This window comes from Lynx rufus, unplaced genomic scaffold (assembly GCF_022079265.1).
Source record: "Lynx rufus isolate CCGP_SWC_20201006 ecotype Redwood Valley unplaced genomic scaffold, mLynRuf1.p SCAF_13, whole genome shotgun sequence".
NCBI lineage: Eukaryota > Metazoa > Chordata > Mammalia > Carnivora > Felidae > Lynx > Lynx rufus.
The window spans coordinates 30297619-30320025 of NW_025814827.1; the positions used below are offsets into that span (position 1 = coordinate 30297619).

General features: G+C 43.0%; 2 protein-coding genes across 3 annotated transcripts in view; both read left to right on the forward strand.

Moving 5' to 3' along the window:
* Positions 1 to 869: 869 nt before the first annotated feature.
* Positions 870 to 10186, forward strand: PATL2 (PAT1 homolog 2). The gene is made up of 16 exons (XM_047074484.1): positions 870 to 950; positions 1209 to 1299; positions 1884 to 2098; positions 2746 to 2826; positions 3467 to 3630; positions 4143 to 4220; positions 4453 to 4594; positions 5873 to 5993; positions 6093 to 6190; positions 6403 to 6456; positions 6558 to 6691; positions 6815 to 6974; positions 7457 to 7597; positions 8661 to 8758; positions 9583 to 9732; positions 10168 to 10186. Exons 1-16 carry the CDS (start codon positions 870 to 872, stop codon positions 10184 to 10186), a joined length of 1827 nt encoding a protein of 608 aa, XP_046930440.1.
* Positions 10187 to 12493: 2307 nt separating this feature from the next.
* The window catches only part of SPG11 (SPG11 vesicle trafficking associated, spatacsin), a 93496-nt gene continuing 83582 nt past the window's right edge, over positions 12494 to 22407 (forward strand). For both annotated transcript variants that reach the window (XM_047075167.1, XM_047075166.1), the window contains exons 1-4: positions 12494 to 12752; positions 15712 to 15896; positions 16879 to 17103; positions 18784 to 18985. In XM_047075167.1, the coding sequence (XP_046931123.1) occupies positions 12499 to 12752; positions 15712 to 15896; positions 16879 to 17103; positions 18784 to 18985 (866 nt within the window). In that variant the 5' untranslated portion in view covers positions 12494 to 12498. The remainder of the gene's footprint in view (positions 12753 to 15711; positions 15897 to 16878; positions 17104 to 18783; positions 18986 to 22407) is intronic.

Here is a 22407-nt window from a genome sequence, read left to right on the forward strand (position 1 = left end):
ATGGGTTAGATGCATGAGGGGTATTAAGGAGGGTACTTGTTGTGATGAGCACTGGGTGTTGTATGTAAGTGATGAATCACTGAATTCTACTCCTGAAATCAATATTGCACTGTATGTTAAGTAACTAAAATTTAGAAAACATAATAAATACAGGACATGGGCACAGAACCCGGCTCACTCAGGTGTTAGATGAGGCTCAGGTGGGTCTTAGGTTTTTGCCTACCAGCTGTACTGATGTGCTCATTTTTGTTGCTGTCTTGTTTTCTTATTACTCCTGAGCTTTTGAACCTGTTTTCCACTGGAGTAGCCAAGAAGATACAAGATTGTCTGGGTAACTCATGCAAATGGGTTTTAACCTTGAAGATCTGGCTTCTAAATTCACAGGGGTCCCTCATCAGTTAGAGCTAGGTGGCAGATTTTAACTCACAACACCCAGTGAAAGGCAAGCATTATCAGGTGCACTGTTAGGATCTACAAGTGCACTGCCCAAGGGTTGAGATCTTGGTTCCTGGCAAATCTCCTCAGGATCCCCCCAGGGCTTTCCAATCCAATTTTGATGAATCAAAACCTAGGGACTGAAGGGAACATAACCTCAAAACGCTCCTATGAAGGGTGTGGAAAACAGGAATCCTTTTAACAAATACCTACTCCCAAATATCAATCCCCATAATCTGTACTCACAAACTTGGTGGTTAAAAATGGAATTTATGTCTCTTGCCATTTCAAGAGTTTTCTCTATTATTAGATTATATTCTCATACTTCTATCAAGGTGCAGTGGTTGGGGGGATGCTGGCCCTTTAAGGGGGCAGCAAAGGAGGGGCTGGGACTCTTAAAGCCAGGGCAGCAAACAAGCCAGGCCCAGGCTGCCATGGCTAAACTAAGTGGAAAGAACAGCAACAGTCCAGTGGTGGGTGTCAACAACAAGGCAGCTGTGAGGCCTCCAGGCCAAGTGTGTATTTGTGTGGAAGTGCTTCTCCAATTCCAAACTCTGTCCCTCATTTCTGACCCTTTGCTCCCTGCAGCTGGACTGGTGAGGGCACAGCATGGGGCTTTAAAACAGTCTGATAAGCCCAGGGTCCTGCTTCAAGATGCTGGGCCAATACTCCTCTGACAACCTTGCTAGGGGGAGAACATGGCTCTTTGAGGATGGATGCCATGACATCCTTACTGAGAAGGAGGGTGTCTCTGGGTTTCTTCCCTGTCTCAGGTTTACCTTCCAGAGGCGGATGGTGTTATCTTACCAGAGGAAACAGCCATGGCGGAAGTCTGCAAGCCTGCCAAGATGACATGTCCTGAAGGTATTGACAATTAGGCTGTGATATCTGGATGAAAAGGCTTGGGGTACAGAGACTTGATGGTCTGGTTCAGTGGATGGATATGGGCCTGGGTGTCCAGAATTACTGGCAGTGACTTCCAAACTCTTTGACTTGCTAGCTACATCACACTGGTGACTGAGGTCACTTTTCTGGGCCCTATTTTCCTCTGCTCCATTGTGAAATTATCAATAACAGCCTTGCAGGACTGCTCAGCATTAAAAGGACACATACATGTAAGGTATCTGGTGCATAGTAGGCTTAAATTGCAGTGGGTCCTGGTAGCTGGAACTTGATTGGTTAAGGAGGCACTCAGGGCTGTTATGTGGGGGAGAGCAAGTAGAGAAACCTGGGGTAGTACTTAAGCAATTGGAGAGATATGGAAAGCAAAAGTGGTTGACACCTGTCAGGTTCCATTTGTGCTAGGGGAGTGGTTAGGGGCAGGTAACGAGGGGGAGACATTGTTTGAAGAGGGTGCTGGAGGTGACTTGTAAACAGAGGTGCTACTGAGAATCAGCCTCTCTAGAAAAGACTCTTCACGCCTGAGTCCCCATCTACTCCCTCCTCAGGCCCCCACTTAAACCGAGGCCTGAGCAAGTGCTGTGGCTCCTTGGCTCCTGAGGAGGAGCCAGTATCTGCCTCCCAAATGGAAGACGAGGAGGAGGAGGAGGAGATGGATTTGGATCCAGATCTAACCCCAGACCCGGAGGAGGAGGAAGAGGAGGATGAGGAAGAGAGTGATCTCGGGGATCCAGCTGTCCTCAATGCTGTCCACAACACCCAGGTACCAGGACAGGAGGGGGTGGGGTAACTGTTGTCCTGAACCATCTGCGGCTTACAGACTGATGCTAAATATCCTTCTCTTCACTCCTTTCTAGTCCCTCGCTTTAATCATTTGGCCATGACTACATGACCTCCACACCTTTCTAAGATAAGTTCTGGGTTAATACTTTCTATTTTAGGCTTGAACCTGAGTAGAGACACTCTCCTTCCTCCTTCCTATTTCCCACTTAGTTTCTGATGCTGTCTTCACCTTAAAAACCAGGTCCTAGAAGGGTTGTGCATAGCCCATAGGTGCTCGTCCAGCTCCTGGTGCTGAAGGTGAGTTTTCTTTGACCCTAGGCCCCATGTCTCAGCAGTTCATTCCTGGTATTTATTCCCCTGGATTCCCACAACCAGTGGAGAGAGACCAGGGTTCGCAAACAGAAATGAAATCACTCAGATTCTCCCTCAACTCACTTCTGAGATACCAGTCTTGCCTCCCCTCAAAGGAAGCAGAGAGGTCCTGATCCAGTTGATTTTGATTACAACGGAGGGCCAGGCTTCCATCTGTCTTGCATATTGGAAGTGGTTGGCCTTCCCGCACCCCAAACCCAGTGGATGCTGATGACCACATGGCTCTTTCAAGCCTCAGTCTTCCTCCCATTCTAGAGAGGTCTTCTCAACTCCCCTGGAATCAAGGCCTCTGGTGTGTTGGGGATGTCACCTGCTTCCTTGCACTTTCTGTGGCAGGTGAGTCACTTCATTATCCATCCTGTGAGAAAGTAATGGTGTGTTGAGAAGGAGCATGTGGAGTGTACCTTAGTCTGTTCTTGACCTTGCTCTGGAAATGGAGCACCCCAAGTGAGGTGCAGGTATGGGAGGCAGGAGATACCTATAGTCTAGGGAAGGTTGTTAAATGGTAGAGGTGGTCAGGGGACAACTGGCCATCCAAGTGAAAAAATGTTTCAGCAGATGAGCAGCATTGAGCTTAGGGCTGGAAAGAGCACCTGCCCTTAGGTTAACTGTGTAATGAGAACATGGCATGGGGTAGAGGAATTGCAGGAAAGCCTACAGGGAGAATAAGAAGACAATTGCAGCTCTTGGGAGGAGGAGTCCAAAAAGAGGCAAAGAAGCATTGCCCCAGTAGCTGAAGGTACAAGAGTCTGAGGGAAGACCATCACAGAGAGGAGAGACCGAGACCGGTGATGACTCACCAGACAGGGAAAGTGCATGCCTCCACACTATCAGGGACTAAGGAGCTGCTCCCTAGGAGGTGGCCAACTCTGTTGGGTGAGGTTCTTATGGGAGAAAAGGCAGGTGACAATATAAAGGTGGGAAAGGCATGTGGCAGCAAGAGCAGCATTTGTTGCTGAAGATGCCCTTTTCCCAGACCTCCAAATTGCTCTCTCAGACGCTGGACTACCTCTCTCCTGTTCCTTTCCGGACTACATTTTCCAGTGCCAGCTCTCCAGCACGACACTTTGGACCTCGACTTCTCCTACCAGACCCAACTCTCTTCTGCAGCCCACCAACCTCATGGCCCCCTAGTTTCAGGTACTGGCTCAGTGAGCTGGGCATCCCAGTGTCTCCCACAGGCTGAACTCTTCTCCAGAGGGTTCAGAAAGTAGTGGTTTGAGGAGGGGTGGAGCCACTCCACCAACTGCCACAGAAAAACACCTACAGAAACTTAGTAAGAGAAGTGTGTGGTAGGGTCCAGTCATTTTCCCCTCACAGATGAGGAAATAGAGGCCCAGAAGGACTAAAAACTTACTTGAGGTTAGCTGGCATGGCAGAACTCAAGTTAGGACAGAACTCCCAACAACCAGGCCAAGTCGTTTTCTCTTTTGTCAAGATTTCCCGCAGCCAAATTGCAGGAAAATGTATCTTGGAGGGGAAAGTGAGCCCTGCTGAGCTAGGGTTGTGGTGTTTTGTGTGGCTGACTTTGGGGGAGGCACATGAACAGATGGAGTTGCTTTAGATGTCCAACTGAGGTTACCAGAAGCTAATTGAATGGGAGGGCAGGGAGCCGAGTGCTTTCTTTCACCCAGACCAAGTTTCTTTCTAAGTCTTCCTAGTCATCTGACCCAGCTCCACCCTCAGCACCAACGGATCTTGCAGCTGCAGCAACATAGTCGAACACCAAGGTAAAGCCTGGATGGGCAGCGGGGTTGAGGGCAGTTCGTATGCATGCTGAGTATTCCTATGTGATTGGGCATCTCTCCAAAGCCCCTACACAAATAACACTCTCCCAGTGTTGCCCACCTATGCACTCTGTTCCATCCTGCCCAGATGGCTCCACTCCCTGCTTAACTCTCCTTGGGACATTCACTGTGCGGGGGTGGGAAGGTCTAAAGGAATGTTCCTTCTGGCTTAAAGTCCCCCAGCCAAGAAGCCTTGGTCTCAGCAGCCAGACCCTTATGTTAACCTCATGACCCGAAAAGAGAAAGACTGGGTGATAAAAGTACAGATGGTTCAGCTGCAGAGTGAGAACCCCTGCCTGGATGACTATTACTACCAGGTGAGCCCCAGGTGCTCTTCTCTGCCTCTGACTTTGGCGTCAAATGGACCTGGACTCCATCAGCCCTCTTGGGTCATTTTTCCAGCTTTTAGAGGCCATGTCCAGTCAGGTGGGAGAGACCATCCCTACAGGATAGGGGCCATATTTCTAAAGCTGACATCCCAAGATCGTTATCCTCTATTCTCCTACACTTCAGACAAATGGGATTATTTACAATTCCCCAAACGTTGACATTTTGTCTTCATCCTTTGCCAAGAATTTCCCCTACTCAGCCTTGAAATAAGAACTTTTCTGCCTTTGTACACTTTTGTGGATCTTAGAAATGTCTTGTTATAAACCTTCACCTACTTTGTGCTTTTTTAGATATGATACATGAATCTCCTAAATAGTGGGATTCAATTTGTTGAACTGAATAAATGCCAGCAGAAATTTTCACTCCTTACCCTCTGTTACCTATCTCCCTTTTATTTATGAGGCAGGTCTTACCTACTGATTTTGGATGTTGTCTAAGCTGTGTTCCACTTTCTTGTCAACTTCTATAAGCCCCCTACCAAGTTTCCGACCCTTAACCCCTTCCTATTTAGACTAATTTTTCTTCCTTTCCACCATGCTTCAAAAACTCTTCTTTCTGCCCAGATCACTGAAAGCAAAATATTTTTATACTCTTGACTTTTTGGCACTGCTTCTAAGTGAAAGAACTTTATTTAAATCCTTGTTTGACTCACAGTCAGTGGCTTTATTTAGCTTGGGATTTTACAGATTTCTTTGAGAAGATACTAGAGCTGCTGGGCCATTCCTCAGAAGCATAAAACTGGCCTAGAGTGCTATTGGCTACTGGCCAGTTGACAATAGTGCCATCTCTGTACTGCAAGCTCCTCATGGTTCTTCATGCCATCAGATAACTGTAATTTGGGAAAGCACAGGTACAATCACAAAACTAAACGGGTTGGGGGCGGAAGATGTGTGCAATGTGTATACTGGGAATAAGGAATGAAAGAAGGTTGCAGATGTTGGGACAGGTTTGCTTCCCGGATTTCCACCTTGCTCTCTGCCTTTTCATCAGATCTGGTGGTGGTATCTAGCTCCTCAAGTCCTTAGTACGGAGACCCCAATACAGATGGCACGATGCCCAACTCAAGATGTCGGCAGAAAGGCCTAAAGTGCCAGGATCATTTCTGAAATGAATGCTGTAGGAAAGGATGTATTAAGAGGTTGCATTTAAGAACCTTAATTCTAAGTTGAGATGAGGACACATTTTTCTATTCCATGGACTCTCAGGAATATTATCAGAAACTAGAGAAGAAGCAGACAGAGGAAGAACTACTTGGGCGAAGGACCAAGGTTGAATCCCTCAAGCTGGTAACACCTTACATTCAGAAGGCGGAGGCTTATGAGTCAGGTGGGACCAGGGCTGACATGGTGGGTTGGGATAGACATCTGGATGAACAGAGGGTGGAAAGGGGAAGGGAATGTGTTTTTTTGACTCCTTTTTGTGCAGTGGTTCGAATCGAGGGTTCCCTGGGCCAGGTAGCTGTATCAACATGTTTTAGCCCTCGTCGAGCTATTGATGCTGTACCCCATGGATCTCAAGAGCAGGTAGAAGTGTTAACTCTCCAGAACCCTTTTTGTCTCCCCTGTTTTGGAGAAAGGACTGGGGCATTGTCATGCTTGAGATCAGATTGTGACCTAAGAGTGATAAAGAAGTGTGGTCAGACTTTGTGTTAGCCTTTCTGGCTCAATTTGTAGCTCGCTTGGGGCCTGGGCTGCTGCTATGGAGGTGTGGCTGATGGCCTGGGACTCTCTCCTAGGAGATGGGAGCTGCAAGCAGTCAGAGGCTTCAGGTGTTGTCCCGGATTGAGAAAGTGAGCTATCAAGTCCTTAGGGATGAGTTACTAATTGACCCTTGAGAATGGAATATTGCTCATATTGACCTCTTCCTCTTTTCCCACCCTCAAATTGCCAGATGTTCATTCAGTTACTAGAGCTAGAACAGGGCCAGAAGGATGGGCCTCAACAGCCCTGCTACTCCGAACAGCAGAGCAACCAGGTTGAGAAGCTCTTCCAGGCCTTAAAGACCCAGGAGCAGAATAAACTGGAGTGAGTGTGGGAGGGTCACACCTCCAGCCCAGGAAGGGCAAGATGAGCATGCCCCTCGTTTCTGGCATGTAGCCAGAGCCCTCTATACAGAGCCCTGAAAATGTTCTCCTTTCTCACATGTAGGGAGGCAGCAGATGGCTTCCTGCAGGTGCTCTCCGTGAGGAAGGGGAAAGCTCTGGTGGCAAGGCTGCTCCCTTTCCTGCCCCAGGATCAAGCTGTTAGCATTCTTCTAGCTATCACCCACCATTTGCCCCTCCTAGTCAGAAGGGATGTTGCCGATCAGGTATTGTGGCACTGAGCAGAGGATACTTTTGTGGATGGGTGAGGGATCCTTCCACTTCATCCTCTGTCCCCCACCCCCAGAGATGCTGGAGAAAGTGCTGGGCAGGGGGAGGTCAACCTGACACCCTCAGGTGGGTGAGTTCCAGAACAAACTACTATAGGAACAACTGATGAACTTTAGGTACAATAAACAAAATACAGGCATGTGTTGGCACAGGTGTGAGTGTGCTGTGGAGGTTTGAGAAGATAAGGACTCCCTGAGAAGTGCGAGCCCCATGTCCAACTTTCTTAGGGAAGGCATCCTAAATAAGTGGGTATTGAAGGACCAGTATTCAGGTTGGAGAGACATGAATAATGATAGGCTGGGGAAGTAACCTGACCAGGAAAGTGCCAAAAGCAGGTCAGCAAGAAAAGGGGGTAGAGGAAAAGTAGGAGGAGGTGAAGTTGTAGTGAAATCTGAGAGAGGCACTTACCTTCTTGCAGGCCCTACAAATGTTATTCAAACCTCTGGGCAAATGTATCAGTTACTTGACCTTCCATGAACTCCTCCAAGGACTTCAGGGGCTAATGCTGTTTCCGCCTGGCTCCTCAGAGCGACCAGTCACTGTGATCCTTCAGAACCAGGTAACACAGGGTGGAGGCTTTTCTCTTGCCACAGATGGCTTTCAGGTGCTATCACAGGCCAGGAATAAGCAAGGGAGTGCTAACTTTGCATCTTCGCTGCAGTGCTCCTCCATATCTAGTAAGCACTAGGATCACCTGGAAAACTCGCAGAACACCGGTTCCTTGGTCTCACCCCTAGAGAGTCTCATTTAGTAGACTTGGAGTGTGGCCCATGTATTTGTTTTTCTAACAAGCTTCCTGATGGTGCTGAGGTGGACCTCTAGAGCAGAGGTCACCAAACTTTTTTTGTTTTTGTCTTTAATTTTTTTTTTACATTTATTCATTTTTGAGAGTGAGACAGAGCATAAGCAGGGGGAGGGGCAGAGAGAGAGGGAGACACAGAATCCGAAGCAGGCTCCAGGCTCTGAGCTTTCAGCACAGGGCCCGACGCAGGGCTCGAACCCACGAACTGTGAGATCATGACCTGAGCTGAAGTCGGATGCTTAACCGACTGAGACACCCAGGTGCCCCGTCACCAAACTTGATTATCTCTTTTAGTAAAAAGCTCTCAATCATGTCCCCCATGTGCTTGTCTATAAGTCCTACACATGTAAAACTATACTAAGTACATACCTTTATTATGTAAATAGAAAGATAGAAAAACTTAAGTGAAGACTCTAGATGTGAAAGTTCTGATACCTTCTAATTACCCCAATGGTATATCTTGTGAACCCCTCTCTGAAGATCTTTGCCTAAAGTAATACTTCATTCAGTGGGGTCCACAAACTACCTGCATCAGATTCCTGGGTCTAGATGTATAGACTCTGACTCCTGAGAGTAGAACCCACAAGTGTGCATTTAATCAACTCTCCACAAGGATCTTCTGGAAACTTGAAAGCAGTGATTTCCTTCTAAAGGTCTGAGAGTTCTTTGGCCAGCCATTGTAAAACCTGACCATTTTACAAGTGTTGTACTCTATTTTTACACGTGAACCTTCCCTTTTAATTGGGAACGTGGCAGAGCCAGGAAAGCACTGCTTGCCTATGGTGAACTCCTCTTACCTTGGATATTCTATCACTTGCAGTTTGGAATTTCTTTGCTCTATGCCCTGCTGAGTCATGGGGAGCAGCTGGTATCCCTGGAGTCTTCTCTTAAGGAGTCCAATAGTGATAATTCAGCTTGGTAAGATCTTATGGCCTTGTAAATACTATGTCAGTACCCCTGGGATGTATAGGCTGAGTCAGATGAGATATTTCCTGAGTGGTATATTCTAGTATTGGGAAGGAAGTTGTATAGAGAAGGGAAGTTGTATAAAGACAGAGACAGAGCATGAGCATGTGAGGGGCAGGGAGAGGGTGGGTGGGCGGGGGGGTGGGGGGTACACAGAATCTGAAGCAGGCTCCAGGCTGTCAACACAGAGCCTGACGCAGGGCTCAAACCCACAAACCATGAGATCATGACCTGAGCTGAAGTCAGACGCTTAACCGAGTCACCCAGGCACAACCCCCCCCCCACCTTTTTTCAATGTTTATATACTTGAGAGAAGCAGAATATGAGTGGGGGTGGGGCAGAGAGAGGGAGACAAAGAATCTGAAGCAGCCTCTGGGATCTGAGCTGTCAGCCCACATGGGGCTCAAACTCATAACCAGTGAGATCATGACCTGAGCTGAAGTGGACACTTAACCAACGGAGCCACCCAGGTGCTCCTTTTTTTTGTTTTTTCTTTTTTTTTTAATATTTATATTGCTCACGTATGAGCATGAGCAGGGGAGGGGCAGAGCGACTGAGAATCTGAAGCAAGGAACTTCAGAGTTCTTAATATAAGAAGGAGCATATGTAAAGCACTAAGCATTGTTTGGCACATAGAAACTCTGCAAATATTCCCTTAATTGCTACAACCACAAAGGCTGATGGCGGTGGAAAAATAACTAGGAACCTTGGCCTTGAGTTCTGTTTACTACATAAATACAAAGACTCTGAGGTTTTCTGTCTTTTCTGCCCTCCAGGACAGACATGGTGGTTCTGATTGCCTGGGAGATCGCCCATATGCCGACAGCCTCTCTGGCAGAACCCTTAGCCTTCCCCAGCAACCTTCTTCCTCTGTTTTGTCACCATGTGGACAAACAATTGGTACAGCAGCTAGGGGAGAGGATGGAGTAAGTGATGGCAGAAACAAGGTCCTAGCCCCTTGTTCAAGCCCAGTCTAGGTTCTGTCACTTAGTTCTTGTTTTAAGCTAAGAATATGAAGGATACCTTGTTTTTAGAAGTTGTTCCAGATACCAGCATTTACTGAGTAACCAGTTGGTCCATATTAGGGCTGTGAGGCCTATTTCTTCAGTCAGACTTTTTAATTTATTCCCAGATGGCTTTCCTCACTTACCCTAAACTACTTAAGGGCAAGGATGAATAGAAGCTGAATGGTTAATTGAAGAAATATTTGAGGGACAACTAAGATAAAAGCATGAACAACATGAAAGGTCACTTGTGTCCTCAGAATTTACCATCTGCTGGAAGGAGTCAGATACTAATCAAATCACACAAATATTTTAGAAAATATAACTGTTGACAGTTAACATCTGTTCTCTTTGTAGGCTTGCTTGGATCTATTGATCCAGTTGTGCTGGAACATGTACGTGTAGGAAAAGTTTAATCATCAGACACTAGCTATATGAGCTATGTCTTCAGAGATCCAGAGAGCCCAAGGACATTTCTTATGCCTTGATATATTGAAGGACCCCAACCAAAACATTTTCTTATGCTTGCATTAAAAACCTGTGTGATATGCCTAAAATGGCATGACATGATAAGGTATAATTAAAGAGCTAAAAGAATAATGTGTTCAAACTTGTTATAAGTTAGGAGATGCAACTTGTGAATGCCCTAAGAAAGTCCTTAATAAAAGGGACAAGGTCTTGTTATGTCTAACAAAAGTATGACCTGGAAATTTCTTTACTGTTTCCATTTTTTTTTTCCTGGTGTATTTATTTACTTTGAGAGAAAACAGGGAAGGGGCAGAGAAAGAGAGAGGGAGAGAAAGAATCCCAAGCAGGCTCCAGTGTGAGGTCATGAACTCAAAGTGTGAGGTCATGACCTGAACTGAAATCAAGAGTCATGACACTTACCTGACTGAGCCAAACAGGTGCCCCCACTACTGCCATTTTGTATAAAGAGAAAGTAGCCCTCTTTAAGCTAATAGGATTGGATATAAATATCTCCCTTGGGGTATGAAATGTTTGTTGATGAATACATGACCTTGTTTGTCAAGTTAAATTAATCACTGGAATCCCTTTTTTGAACCAGGCGTTAGGTGGTAGAGTAACAGCAGTGAAAACTCCCTGCTCTTCTGAAGGTTACATTCTGGTTAGTCAGGGGCTGATGCAAAACATCAAGTTGTGATCAATACCTTGGTGTGTCAGGAGTGACTGCAGTGTAATGGTCCAGGAAGGACTGTCAACAGTGGTTACAATTAAGTAGAAGGGAAAGTATTCCACACAGAGGAACTACTGAGCACAAAGCTGCCAAGTGAGAATGAATTTAATGTGTTTCAGAAAAAGAAGGAAAAGTATGGCTAAAGTACACAGAGAAGGTGGGAGGGTGATGAGGTTGGAGAGAGGTTCGGCAAGGTATAGATTTATAAGCCATGACTTAAATATTGGAATTTTAACTAATGGGAAGTCCAAATTTTAAACTGGAAAGTGATGTGACTTCATTTTTAGGTCACTCTGGCCTGCTTATTGTTAGAGGAAGAAGGGGGAAAGCAGAGAAAAATGTTCAGAGGTTTCTTCCATCAGTTCAAGCAAAACTTGAAGAGCAGGGGCAGAGAAAGCAGAGAAGAAATTTGGAGTAGGTCTTGGAAGTAAGAGTTGGCAGACACTGCTGATAGGCTTGGTAACAGTGGGGTTGATAGGCTTGATAACCGTGGTTACTTGGATGACTTCAAGTAAAGTGAATGGTGGGTGCCCCATACTGAAGTGGGGGAAAAAAACAAGGAAAATAGGGCTTGGGGAGGATGGTTAAGAAGAGTCAACTAAGAATTTTCTTAAGGGGATATAAAAACGACAGCAGGTAGTGGTCTGTGTACATTAAGGGAGGATTTCTTTTGAGAATATCATGTGGACTTGGTATAATGTTAAAAACCCCAATAAAGGGGGAGAAAGCAATGCAGAAGAGAAAATTTTACAGACTCAAAGTCTTAGAACAAGAAGGATGTGAGAAGGATGTGAATCAAAGCACAAACGGAGGAGTTGGCCTTTGGTTAGCTGTGTGTGAATGTGTTAAAATAGTGATGTTTATTAGACCTTCCCAAATTCCTATTACACACCTCTTCTTTCTTCACCCTCTCTGTTCCGCTCCAGCTCTGAAGATCTTTCATCATACTTCCTTGATAAAAGACTAGTAATGATTCAGAAACTCTACCACCACCCACCTTTACTACCCTATTTCTTTGCCCTTTACAATGGATATTATTTGACTTCAACATTCAGGTCAACTCCCTAACAAGAGAGCAGTCCACATTACCAAAGACGTGATACCACCCAGGTCCTGTAAGCGAAAATAACAGTAGGATAGTAAAAGCAAAGGAGAGAGAGAGAGGCAGAAACCGGGTTCCAACAGATGGAAAGCATTTAGAGTAAAAATACAGAGGGTAATGCCCCAGAGCGAGTAAAGTTGCTGCAGCCTGCCTTAAGCCGCTAAATGTGGTCCTTAATTCTTTCAGGGTAGTTAAGCAAACAGTCTTGAGGAAAAGGCAGATGCAGTTTTGTGGGACAGGTTGGTGCCGGCCTCCATAGGTGAGAAATGCAATCAGCCGAGACAGTTCAGCTGTCTAGGCCGGAGTCACGAGACAGCGAGCGAGGCGGCTACACTGCGCATGCCCAGGACGCAGATCGGCTCAGGTGACCGGAAGAAATGGCCGGACCAAAATGGCTGCAGAAGAAGCAGCCGGCAGGGCTGCCAGCTGGGGCAGTTGCAGCTCTAAAGCCATGGAGCGGGTTCTACCTATGTTGTTGGTGCCAGTCCCAGCGGAGGCAACACGGCGGCTGGGATCCCGGGCACAGTTGCACAGAGAGCAGGAGGTTCTGGGGAGCCTAACAGCTGCAGGCAGCCTGCAAGTGCTTTCCTTGGCGCCGAGCGGCCGGAGTGGGGGTGCCTGCTGCCTCAATGGTCCCTTTCGGCAGTAAGTGCTGCGGGAAGGCCGGGCAGTGTGGGAGGAGTCCGGAGCCTTAGTTCGGCTGGCCCCAGTGCTCCCCTCCGGGTGTGGGGGTAGCGGGGAGAGGAGTGATAAACACCTGACAGGTGATCTAGGTGCCCTCTTAGAACCTTTTTCTCGCTTTGCAGCCCCACCCTCCCTTCCCTTGTGAGGGGCGGGGAGGGATTGGGGGTGGGAACAGAGAAGGTATTCAGCTCCTTTGCTGGCCGCAGGGAACCTGGAGTGGGTCCCAGCTCGGGCGCTGATAAATTCAGCATAGGTTGATTAATCGTTACTGTGCTGTGTACCGTGCCCATTTTCTTTCAGTTAAATCCCTTAAAGATACCACTTGGGGACAATCTCTAATTTGAATCATCTTGATACCTTTTTCTTGTGCATGAAACAGCGACTTCCTTCACACACGGACCCTTCCCCCCGCCTGCCTCCCTTCTTCAAGGATAGAGCCTCGTTTGCCCACTCATTTATTGCTTAACAAATATTTATTACACGCTTACTGTTATATAGGAGCAGTGCTCCAGAAGTTGAACAAAATAGCAAAGGTTGCGTGATTTGGGAAGACCGAAAAAAAAACAAAACAAAACACCTAGTTATAATCCTGTACTTTCCACTTGTGTAACTCTCCGGCCAGGAGTTAGAGTTTATGTCATTAAGTTTGAGAGTGTTCTCTGAGTCTTTGGGCTTTTTTTTTTTTTTTTTTTACCCTTAAGTTTTGTTTTTTTTTTTTTAATTTTTTTTTTCAACGTTTATTTATTTTTGGTACAGAGAGAGACAGAGCATGAACGGGGGAGGGGCAGAGAGAGAGGGAGACACAGAATCGGAAACAGGCTCCAGGCTCTGAGCCATTAGCCCAGAGCCCGACGCGGGGCTCGAACTCCCGGACCGGGAGATCGTGACCTGGCTGAAGTCGGACGCTTAACCGACTGCGCCACCCAGGCGCCCCCCCTTAAGTTTTATTTACGTGATCTCTACACTCAGCATAGGGCTGGAACTCACAACCCAAGGTCAAAAATCGTATGTTTTCTGACTGAACCAGCCAGGCACTCCTGGGCTCTTTTTAATAACAGAAAACATTTTGGAAACGATCTCCTCTTTAAAACTTAATGTAGTCCAGAGGTGTCTTGTCTTGGAATCTCCAGGTTCTGTAACAGTGCCTGACAGTAGAGATGTGTTTGTTAAATAAGCAACTGGTTTACTCGGTTTGGTATTTGTATTTTTTACTCCTGATTTCTAGCTGATAGGAAGAACAATCTCTCCATAACGGAAGTTAGTTTATTAAACTGCGCTAAGTACCTATCGTCACAGTCCCCTAAAGAAAGGAATGAGAGAAAAGCAGAACTCTTTAGGTGTTTGAGACTTAACAGAAGATAAGGCATGTACACATGAAATGAAGGCATTTGTAAACTGCATGAAATTACTAGAAGGAAGAAGGATTAAGAGGGATTTATTTTTTATTTGAATTGAATTTTAATTCAAGTACTTCATAGGGTAAAAAATAAGGATAAATCTATAGTATTCAGGGCTTACTTATCTCAAAGTGTATATGGCCTTTTTTATGTTGAAATCACTGTACATTCTATAGTTATTTTTATTTAACATTTCCTGTCTTTTCATGTGACAGTATAGTCCATATGCTACTGATGTTAATGGTGTTACTGTATTCTTCCTTTTAAATATATCTTAATATTTTTTATATTTGACCATTCCTATTGTTTTCCATATTTTCAGTGTAAACAGTCAGGAATTGAGTGTTCCTGAGAAATCATCAGTCCAGGTATAAAGATAGAAATATAAAATGTGTCAATATTTTTCTTTAATAAGGATAAAAAAAATCATCTGATTTTTTTTTTTAAGAAATAAAATTTAACTACTTCTGTATATAAAAAAGATTTTTTTGAACGATAAAGCTTTATCAGCATGGTAGCCTCCTGCCATTCCATTGTTTTCACAATTGGGTCCTTTTATTTTTTTAATTTAGTTTGAAGCTGTCGCATTATTCGTTATTCTCTTTCCATCATTACACTGCTGTAAAACTTCTGTAACTGTGCTGTCTAGCATGGTAGCCACTAGCTACATGTGACTTAGTGAATTTTAAATATTTCCTCAGTTGCACTATTCACATTTCAACTGTTCAGTAGTCACATGTGTCTGTTAGCTACTGTATTGGACAGTGCAGATATATAGAATAGTTCTGACCAACAGAATGGAAAGTTCTCTTTGTCAGGGCTATTCTATAATATACCATCTTCGAGTCTTCATAGTCTATAAATACTAACAGTCACTTTTTAAGTCATCGAAAACATTTAAGTTAGCAAAACCTACTTTGTCAAGTTTGAGCATCACCTCTTATAAAAAATATACATGTTTGGGGGCGCCTGGGTGGCGCAGTCGGTTAAGCGTCCGACTTCAGCCAGGTCACGATCTCGCAGTCCGGGAGTTCGAGCCCCGCGTCAGGCTCTGGGCTGATGGCTCAGAGCCTGGAGCCTGTTTCTGATTCTGTGTCTCCCTCTCTCTCTGCCCCTCCCCCGTTCATGCTCTGTCTCTCTCTGTCCCGAAAATAAATAAACGTTGAAAAAAAAAAAAAAATTAAAAAAAAAAAAAAATATACATGTTTGGTTGCTGAAACTTATCCTTGTGACTGTTCCTTTAAACATTTCATCAGACAGGATTTAGGAAGATAATTCATCATTTATTGCTCCATGTCCCCTTTCACCAGTCACTTGTATTTTGTTAGCCTGAAGGGGGCTCAGGTAGAAGAGGGGCAAAGTCCCAGAGCAATTTACATTCCCTTTAAAGCCAGTATAGGACTAATGCTACTACTCCATGAATTAAAGAATTGTTCTTTACTCATTCTGCCCTTCTACCCTCACCATTGTGGGTAAATATTACTGTGGATAATAGAATATAATAATCTATGCTTTTTCCTTAGCTTTGTATGGGACGAGTCTCATAAGAGCAGCTCACCAACAGACAAGCCCAAACTGCTTGCTCTTAGTGAAAATTATGAACTGTTTATCTATGAATTTAATTTGAAAGATGGAAGATGCGATGCAACCATTTTGTATAGCTGTAGTGAGGAGACATTGCAAAAGCTCATTGAAGATCAAAATATCAGTAAGTATTTACAGGTGGTCAGTCTGTGACATCACTGTGAAATCTTATATATTCCAGGAAAACTTCTTATAGAGATGAAATCAGGGAGGGAGATTTGCCTTGTTAAGTGCAGTAGCCACTACCCACATGAGGCTTTTGAGCATTTGAAGTGTAGTTAATGTGAATTAAGATGTCCTCTAAGTGTTAAATACGTTCCAGGTTTTGCAGGCTTAGGATCAGAAAGTAAAATATCTCATTCATAGTTTTTTGTATTCATTACATGTTGAAATGCTATTTTGGATATTATGGGGTAAATAATATATAAAAATTAGTTTCACCTGATTTTTTTTTTTTGGTGCAACTAGAAAATTTAAAATTCCTTGTGCAGTTTGCATTTGTGGCTGATATATTTCTATTGGATAGTGCTGATCGAGACTGGTTACCCAGCTGTTTACTTTATTTCATCCTGAAGGCTGCAGAGAGCAGAAATGAAGCATTCAGCCTTTATATTTAAGCAGTAGCATACTTGACACACTTGATTTTAAGGTTCCTTCTTTTTCTTTTTTAGATTTTTTTATTTTTAAGTAATCTCTACACCCAACGTGGGGCTCGAACTTACAATGGAAGAGCCACATGCTCTAGTAGCTGAGCCAGACAGGTGCTCCCCATCTTGTTAAAAAAAAAAAAAATCTGTGATTGTTCTTGTGAGGTTCCCAGGATAAGTAGGGTTTTTTTTGTTTTTGTTTTCTTTAATCTTCTTGTGTACTATCAGACTCGGACCATAAACAGAAGGAACAGAGATATTGTAGGCTACCTTTATTCATCCCCTTACCTACCTACCAGTGACCATTTGATTAGGTGGGTATGAGCAATAACTGCCTAGAGTCGGACTAAGTGCTATTTCTTCTTCATTTGATCTGTTTATGATATGTTTACAAGATCAAAATTGCCAACTGTAAAATTGTTACCAGTGAGTTTGAAATACTATGCTTTTGTTTCCTAGGTATTTCCATATTGTCTTTGAGAATTCTGTCATTTCACGATAACACTTCACTATTGCTCATCAACAAATGTATCATCGTACACCTTATATTTCCTGAAAGAGATGCTGAGGTTGGAGTATGCAGCTGTTTTACATTACCCTTGCCTGCACAGGCAGTGGACAGGATTATTGACACGCAGCTCTGCAGAGGAATTCTCTTTGTTTTGAGTAGTTTAGGCTGGATCTGTATCCTTGGCAGTAAAGATGTGGATGTGCAGGGGAGGAGAATGCCTTAAAGGATGAGCCTTTTTTAGGCTTTTAGTTTTAGGGACTGGTATATAAGTAGAATTGTTAGATTTTCAGTATAATTCAGGGAAAAAGATCTTTATGAACTTAAAATACTTAACTATATTGTTTTCTATTCCATTCAAATATTTTTTAGTATATACATTTTTTTCCATAGTCATAATATTCCAACTTGTGTTCTTTTTAAATTATATATGCTCTGTATTACCCATTTATCCAAAACATGCTTATTAAATATCTTATTTAACTATATGCTTGTTAACTATGTGCTTGTTCCAGAAAGGATTTAGAGGGCTGCTTATGATGTGATGCATACATTTTCATATATGAATATAATCTCCTTATATGATGATTCCATCATATTAGTGAATCATATGGTTTGCTTAACTACTTTTAATTTGGTTTTGGAAACATTACAGTTTTTGTTTCCAGCAGATCTGTAGATCAGATCATCAGCAAAATTGTTTTGAAGACTTGAAAAATGACCCCTTATATGATTTTAGAACTTTTATTTCTGAATTAAAGGGATGGTTTGTCTATTTTAGATATAAAATAGCCTTTATTAAAATTTCTTTTGTAAAAAATGTCAAAGTGTTGCATTAACTTCATCTTTGTTGCCAGGTTATAGAATGGTGCTGTCCAGCATGTTAGGCACTAGGCTTATATGGCTGTTGTGCACTTGAAATTGGCTAGTGTGATTGAGAAACTGAATTCTTTTTTTTTTTTAATTTTTTTTCAACGTTTATTTATTTTTGGGACAGAGAGAGACAGAGCATGAACGGGGGAGGGGCAGAGAGAGAGGGAGACACAGAGTCGGAAACAGGCTCCAGGCTCTGAGCCATCAGCCCAGAGCCTGACGCGGGGCTCGAACTCACGGACCGCGAGATCGTGACCTGGCTGAAGTCGGACACTCAACCGACTGCGCCACCCAGGCGCCCCGAGAAACTGAATTCTTAATTTTAGTTAATTATTTTAAGTTTGAAAGCTGATACTTGATTCAGTTATTGGAGAACTTTTAAGTATATCTAAGTTCTCAAATGTGAATTTTAGGAAGTTTAAATACAGATCAGGTATTTCCAATGGAAATTTAGTGTCTAAACTGTGGTTTGCTGTAAGTGTAAAATACCAGATTTTGAACACTTCTATGAAAAGGTGTAAAATATCCCAATTTTTTATGTAAATTACCTGTTGAGATGGTAAGTTTTCCGATATATTGGGCTAAATAAAATGTATTACTAACATTAATTTCACTGGTTTCTTTTTACTTATTTAATAGGGCTACTAGAAAATTTGCAATGACAAATATGGCTCACATTCTATTTCTCTTGGAAAGCACTGTTGTAGAACAGTAGTGGGAAATATTAGCAGTGTATCAGAGCCTGTTACAGAGTGGATTTTCAGCAAGCATTGCTGAATGAACTCTGTATCAGGTTGTTTATTGGGCCACCAACTTCACATTCAGCTGGTTACTGTGATGAGGGCTGCCTCAAGTGTCCACTCTTCCTTTTGTTACTATACTCATAAGGTTGCAGCGATGAAGTCTGTAAGCTCCATCCCATCCTGTATTTTAAGTGTTGGGGCATACTTAAGACTGGCATTTTCTTTAACTCTAACTCAAAGACATTTTTGACACTGTGGATGGTAGACATGTAGCTCATGTGGATTTAGCCCTTCACCAAGAAGATATGTGTGATGAGCAGCAACAGGAGCCAGCCAAGGTTTCTTCGTTTACTTCGCTGAAAGTGTCTCAGGACCTAGATGTTGTGGTGATTATCAGCTCCTCCAACTCTGCAATTGCTCTTAACTTAAATTTGTATTTCAGGTATGTAAATTACTGCCATCTCTGAGTTGAGGTAAATAAAGCCTTAAGAGGTTAAAAAGTACTTGTTAGGGGGCAGCTGGGTGACTTAGTTGAGTATTGGACTCTTGATTTCTACTTGGATCACTATCCTAGGGTCGTGGGATCCATGCTGAGCTTAGAGCCTGCTTGAGGTTCTCTCTCTCTCCCTCTGTCCCTCTCCCCCACTCACACTTTCTCTCTTTAAAATAAAATAAAAACGTTTAATTTAAAAAATGTACTTGCTAGCTTTTTTTTTTTTTTCCTAAGAGAGCAAGTGGGGGAGGGGCAGAGGATCTCAAGCAGGCTCCATGCTTAGGGTGGAGTCTGATTCAGGGCTTGATCTCAGGAGAGTGAGATCATGACCTGAGCGGAAATCAAGAGTTGGAAACTTAACTGACTGAGCCACCCAGGTGCCCCTTGTTAGCTTTTTTAAAAACCAGTTTAATTTCTCTATTCAGCTAGTTCATGTTCTAGCAACTACATAGGTTGTTACTGCAAAATTGTGCAAATGATCATTGGCCTCCTTTATATCAAGATTTTGATTTTGATTTATATATGTTTTACATGTAGCTTATGTAAGTTACAAAGTAATCAAGCACTGTTTTAAAAATAAGTACATAATGTATAGTATAGCACAGTTGACTATTACACATTATTTATTCCTTGCCCTACATTAAAGTAGAAGAAAAATGGGATTTACCCTGTTTCAGAATTGCTTCTTATGTGGCTTAGGTTCCTGGAGCCTTGGGGATTACTTTTCTCTTAAAGAACTTTGATAATATATATTAAGGTAGCTTTCTCCAGCTAAGTACTTCCTCAGCTGTTTCCCTTGAAGGACCCACCCCAGTTACTGTCTAAATATATTAGTAAAAATTGAAGGCTTATTTGTGTTACTTTTAGATTTAGATATTTAAGTTGCTTCTGATTTTGTAATGTTTGAGAGAGGTATGATGTGAGAGGCATATGTAAATGTCCCAACCTGTACATTGCAACTTATCTAAAAGTAGGCTAGTCCGTATTTATGACTTGTGGCCTTCAGGGCCATTCAAAACCATTAGGATTTTTGGTCCTAACTTAATATGAATGAGATAAACAAATCCTTGAGTAATTGGGAAGGCACTTTGATGGATTTTATTGCCTATCGTTTGGATCACAAGAAAGGATAAATTCATTTTCACATACCTACTGAAACTCTTCCTACTGTGTTTTTTTTCTTTTGTTATAAATGGCCTTGACCTTAAAAAAGAAAAAAAATCTTTGAACAAAGATGATTTGCACTTTCTCAGATCATATGCCTGTTTACAGTAGGCCATTTTTACTGACTAAAACATACCCTGGTATGTAGAATTACGTTCTAATCTACCTTGGAAAATAATTTGATAGATGAAGAGGGGGGAAAGCCTACTCAGCCACTCTGATCCTTGAGTATAGGGAACATTCCTGTGGATGTTTTTTGTTTTGTTTTTGTTTTAAGTTGATTTATTTATTTAGAGAGAGAGCAACAGTGGGGAGGGCAGAGAGAGAGGAGAGAGAGAATCCTAAGCAGGCTCTGCACTGTCAGCTCAGTCAGTCCCACCAACTGTGAGATAAAGACCTGAGCGAAAAATCAGTTGCTTAACCGACTGAGCCACCCGGGTGCCCCCCTGTGGATGTTTTGGTAACACTTCAAGAGAACTCTGAAGACTGCACCATGCACATTGTTTGAACAAATTGCATTTGAACTCAGCTACTGTTACATCACCCAAAGAGAGCTGGTGTTTGCTTACCAATCTAAATGAATGATCTCTATTTACTAATTACATGAATGCTCTTTAATTAGTATAATTTCTGGAATAGACTGTATTTTCTTGTTTTTTTAACTTTTATTAAATGTTTTATTACTTTTTCTTAACATTTATTTTTGAGAGAGAGAGCACAAGTGGGGAGGGGGGTGCAGGGAGAGAGGGAGACACAGAATCTGAAGCAGGCTCAAGGCTATGAGCTGTCAGGACACAGCCCGATACAGGGCTTGAACTCACACAAGTTGTGAAACCATGACCTGAGCTGAAATCAGACGCCTAACCGACTGAGCCACCCAGGCACCCCTAAATTTTTTTTTTTAATTTTTATTATATTTTTTGAAAGAGAACTCGCAAGCAGAGGAGGGGCAGAGAGCAAAGGAGACAGAGGATCCAAAGTGGGTTCTGCTCTGACAGCAGAGAGCTCGAACTCATGATCAGTGAGATCATGATCTGAGCCCAAGTCAGACACTTAACTGACTGAGCCACCCAGAAACCCCTGCATATTTTTTTTAATTTTTATTTTTTTAAATTTATATCCAAGTTAGTTAGCATATAGTGCAACGATGATTTCAGGAGTGGATTCCTTAATTCCCCTTACCCATTTAGCCCATCCTGCCTCCATAACCTCTCCGGTAACCCTCTGTTCTCCATAGTTAAGAATCTCTTATGTTTTTGTCCCCTCCCTGTTTTTATATTATTTTTGCTTCCCTTACCTGATGTTCATCTGTTTTGTATCTTAAAGTCCTCATATGAGTGAAGTCATACGATATTTGTCTTTCTCTGACTGACTGATTTCACTTAGCATAATACCCTCTAGTTCTATCCACGTAGTTGCAGATTGCAGGATTCCATTCTTTTTGATTGCCAAGTAATACTCTATTTGTGTGTGTGTGTGTGTGTGTGTACACCACATCTTCTTTATCCATTCATCCATTGATGGACATTTGGGCTCTTGCCATACTTTAGCTCTTGTTGATAGTGCTGCTATAAACATTGGGGTGCATGTGCCCCTTTGAAACAGCATACCCGTATCCCTTGGATAAATACCTAGTAGTGCAATTGCTGAGTTGTAGGGTAGTTCTATTTTTAATTTTTTAAGGAATCTGCATAGTGTTTTCCAGAGTGGCTGCACTAGTTTGCATTCCCACCAGCAGTGCAAAAGAGACCCTCTTTCTCCACATCCTCGTCAACATCTGTTGTTGCCTGAGTTGTTAATGTTAGACATTCTGACAGGTGTGAGGTGGTATCTCATTGTGGTTTTGATTTGTATTTCCCTGATGATGAGTGATGAGCATTTTTTCCTGTGTCAGTTGGCCATCTGGATGTCTTCTTTAGAGAAGTGTCTATTCATGTCTTTTGCCCATTTCTTCACTGGATGATTTGTTTTTTGGGTGTTGAGTTTGATAAGTTCTTTTTAGATTTTGGATACTAACCGTTTATCTGATATGTCGTTTGCAAATATCTTCTCCCATTCTGTCGGTTGCCTTTTAGTTTTGCCGATTGTTTCCTTTGCTGTTTAGAAGCCTTTTATTTTGATGAGGTCCCAATAGTTCATTTTGCTTTTGTGTCCTTTGCCTCTGGAGATGTGTTGAGTAAGAAATTGCTGCAGCCAAGGGCAAAGAG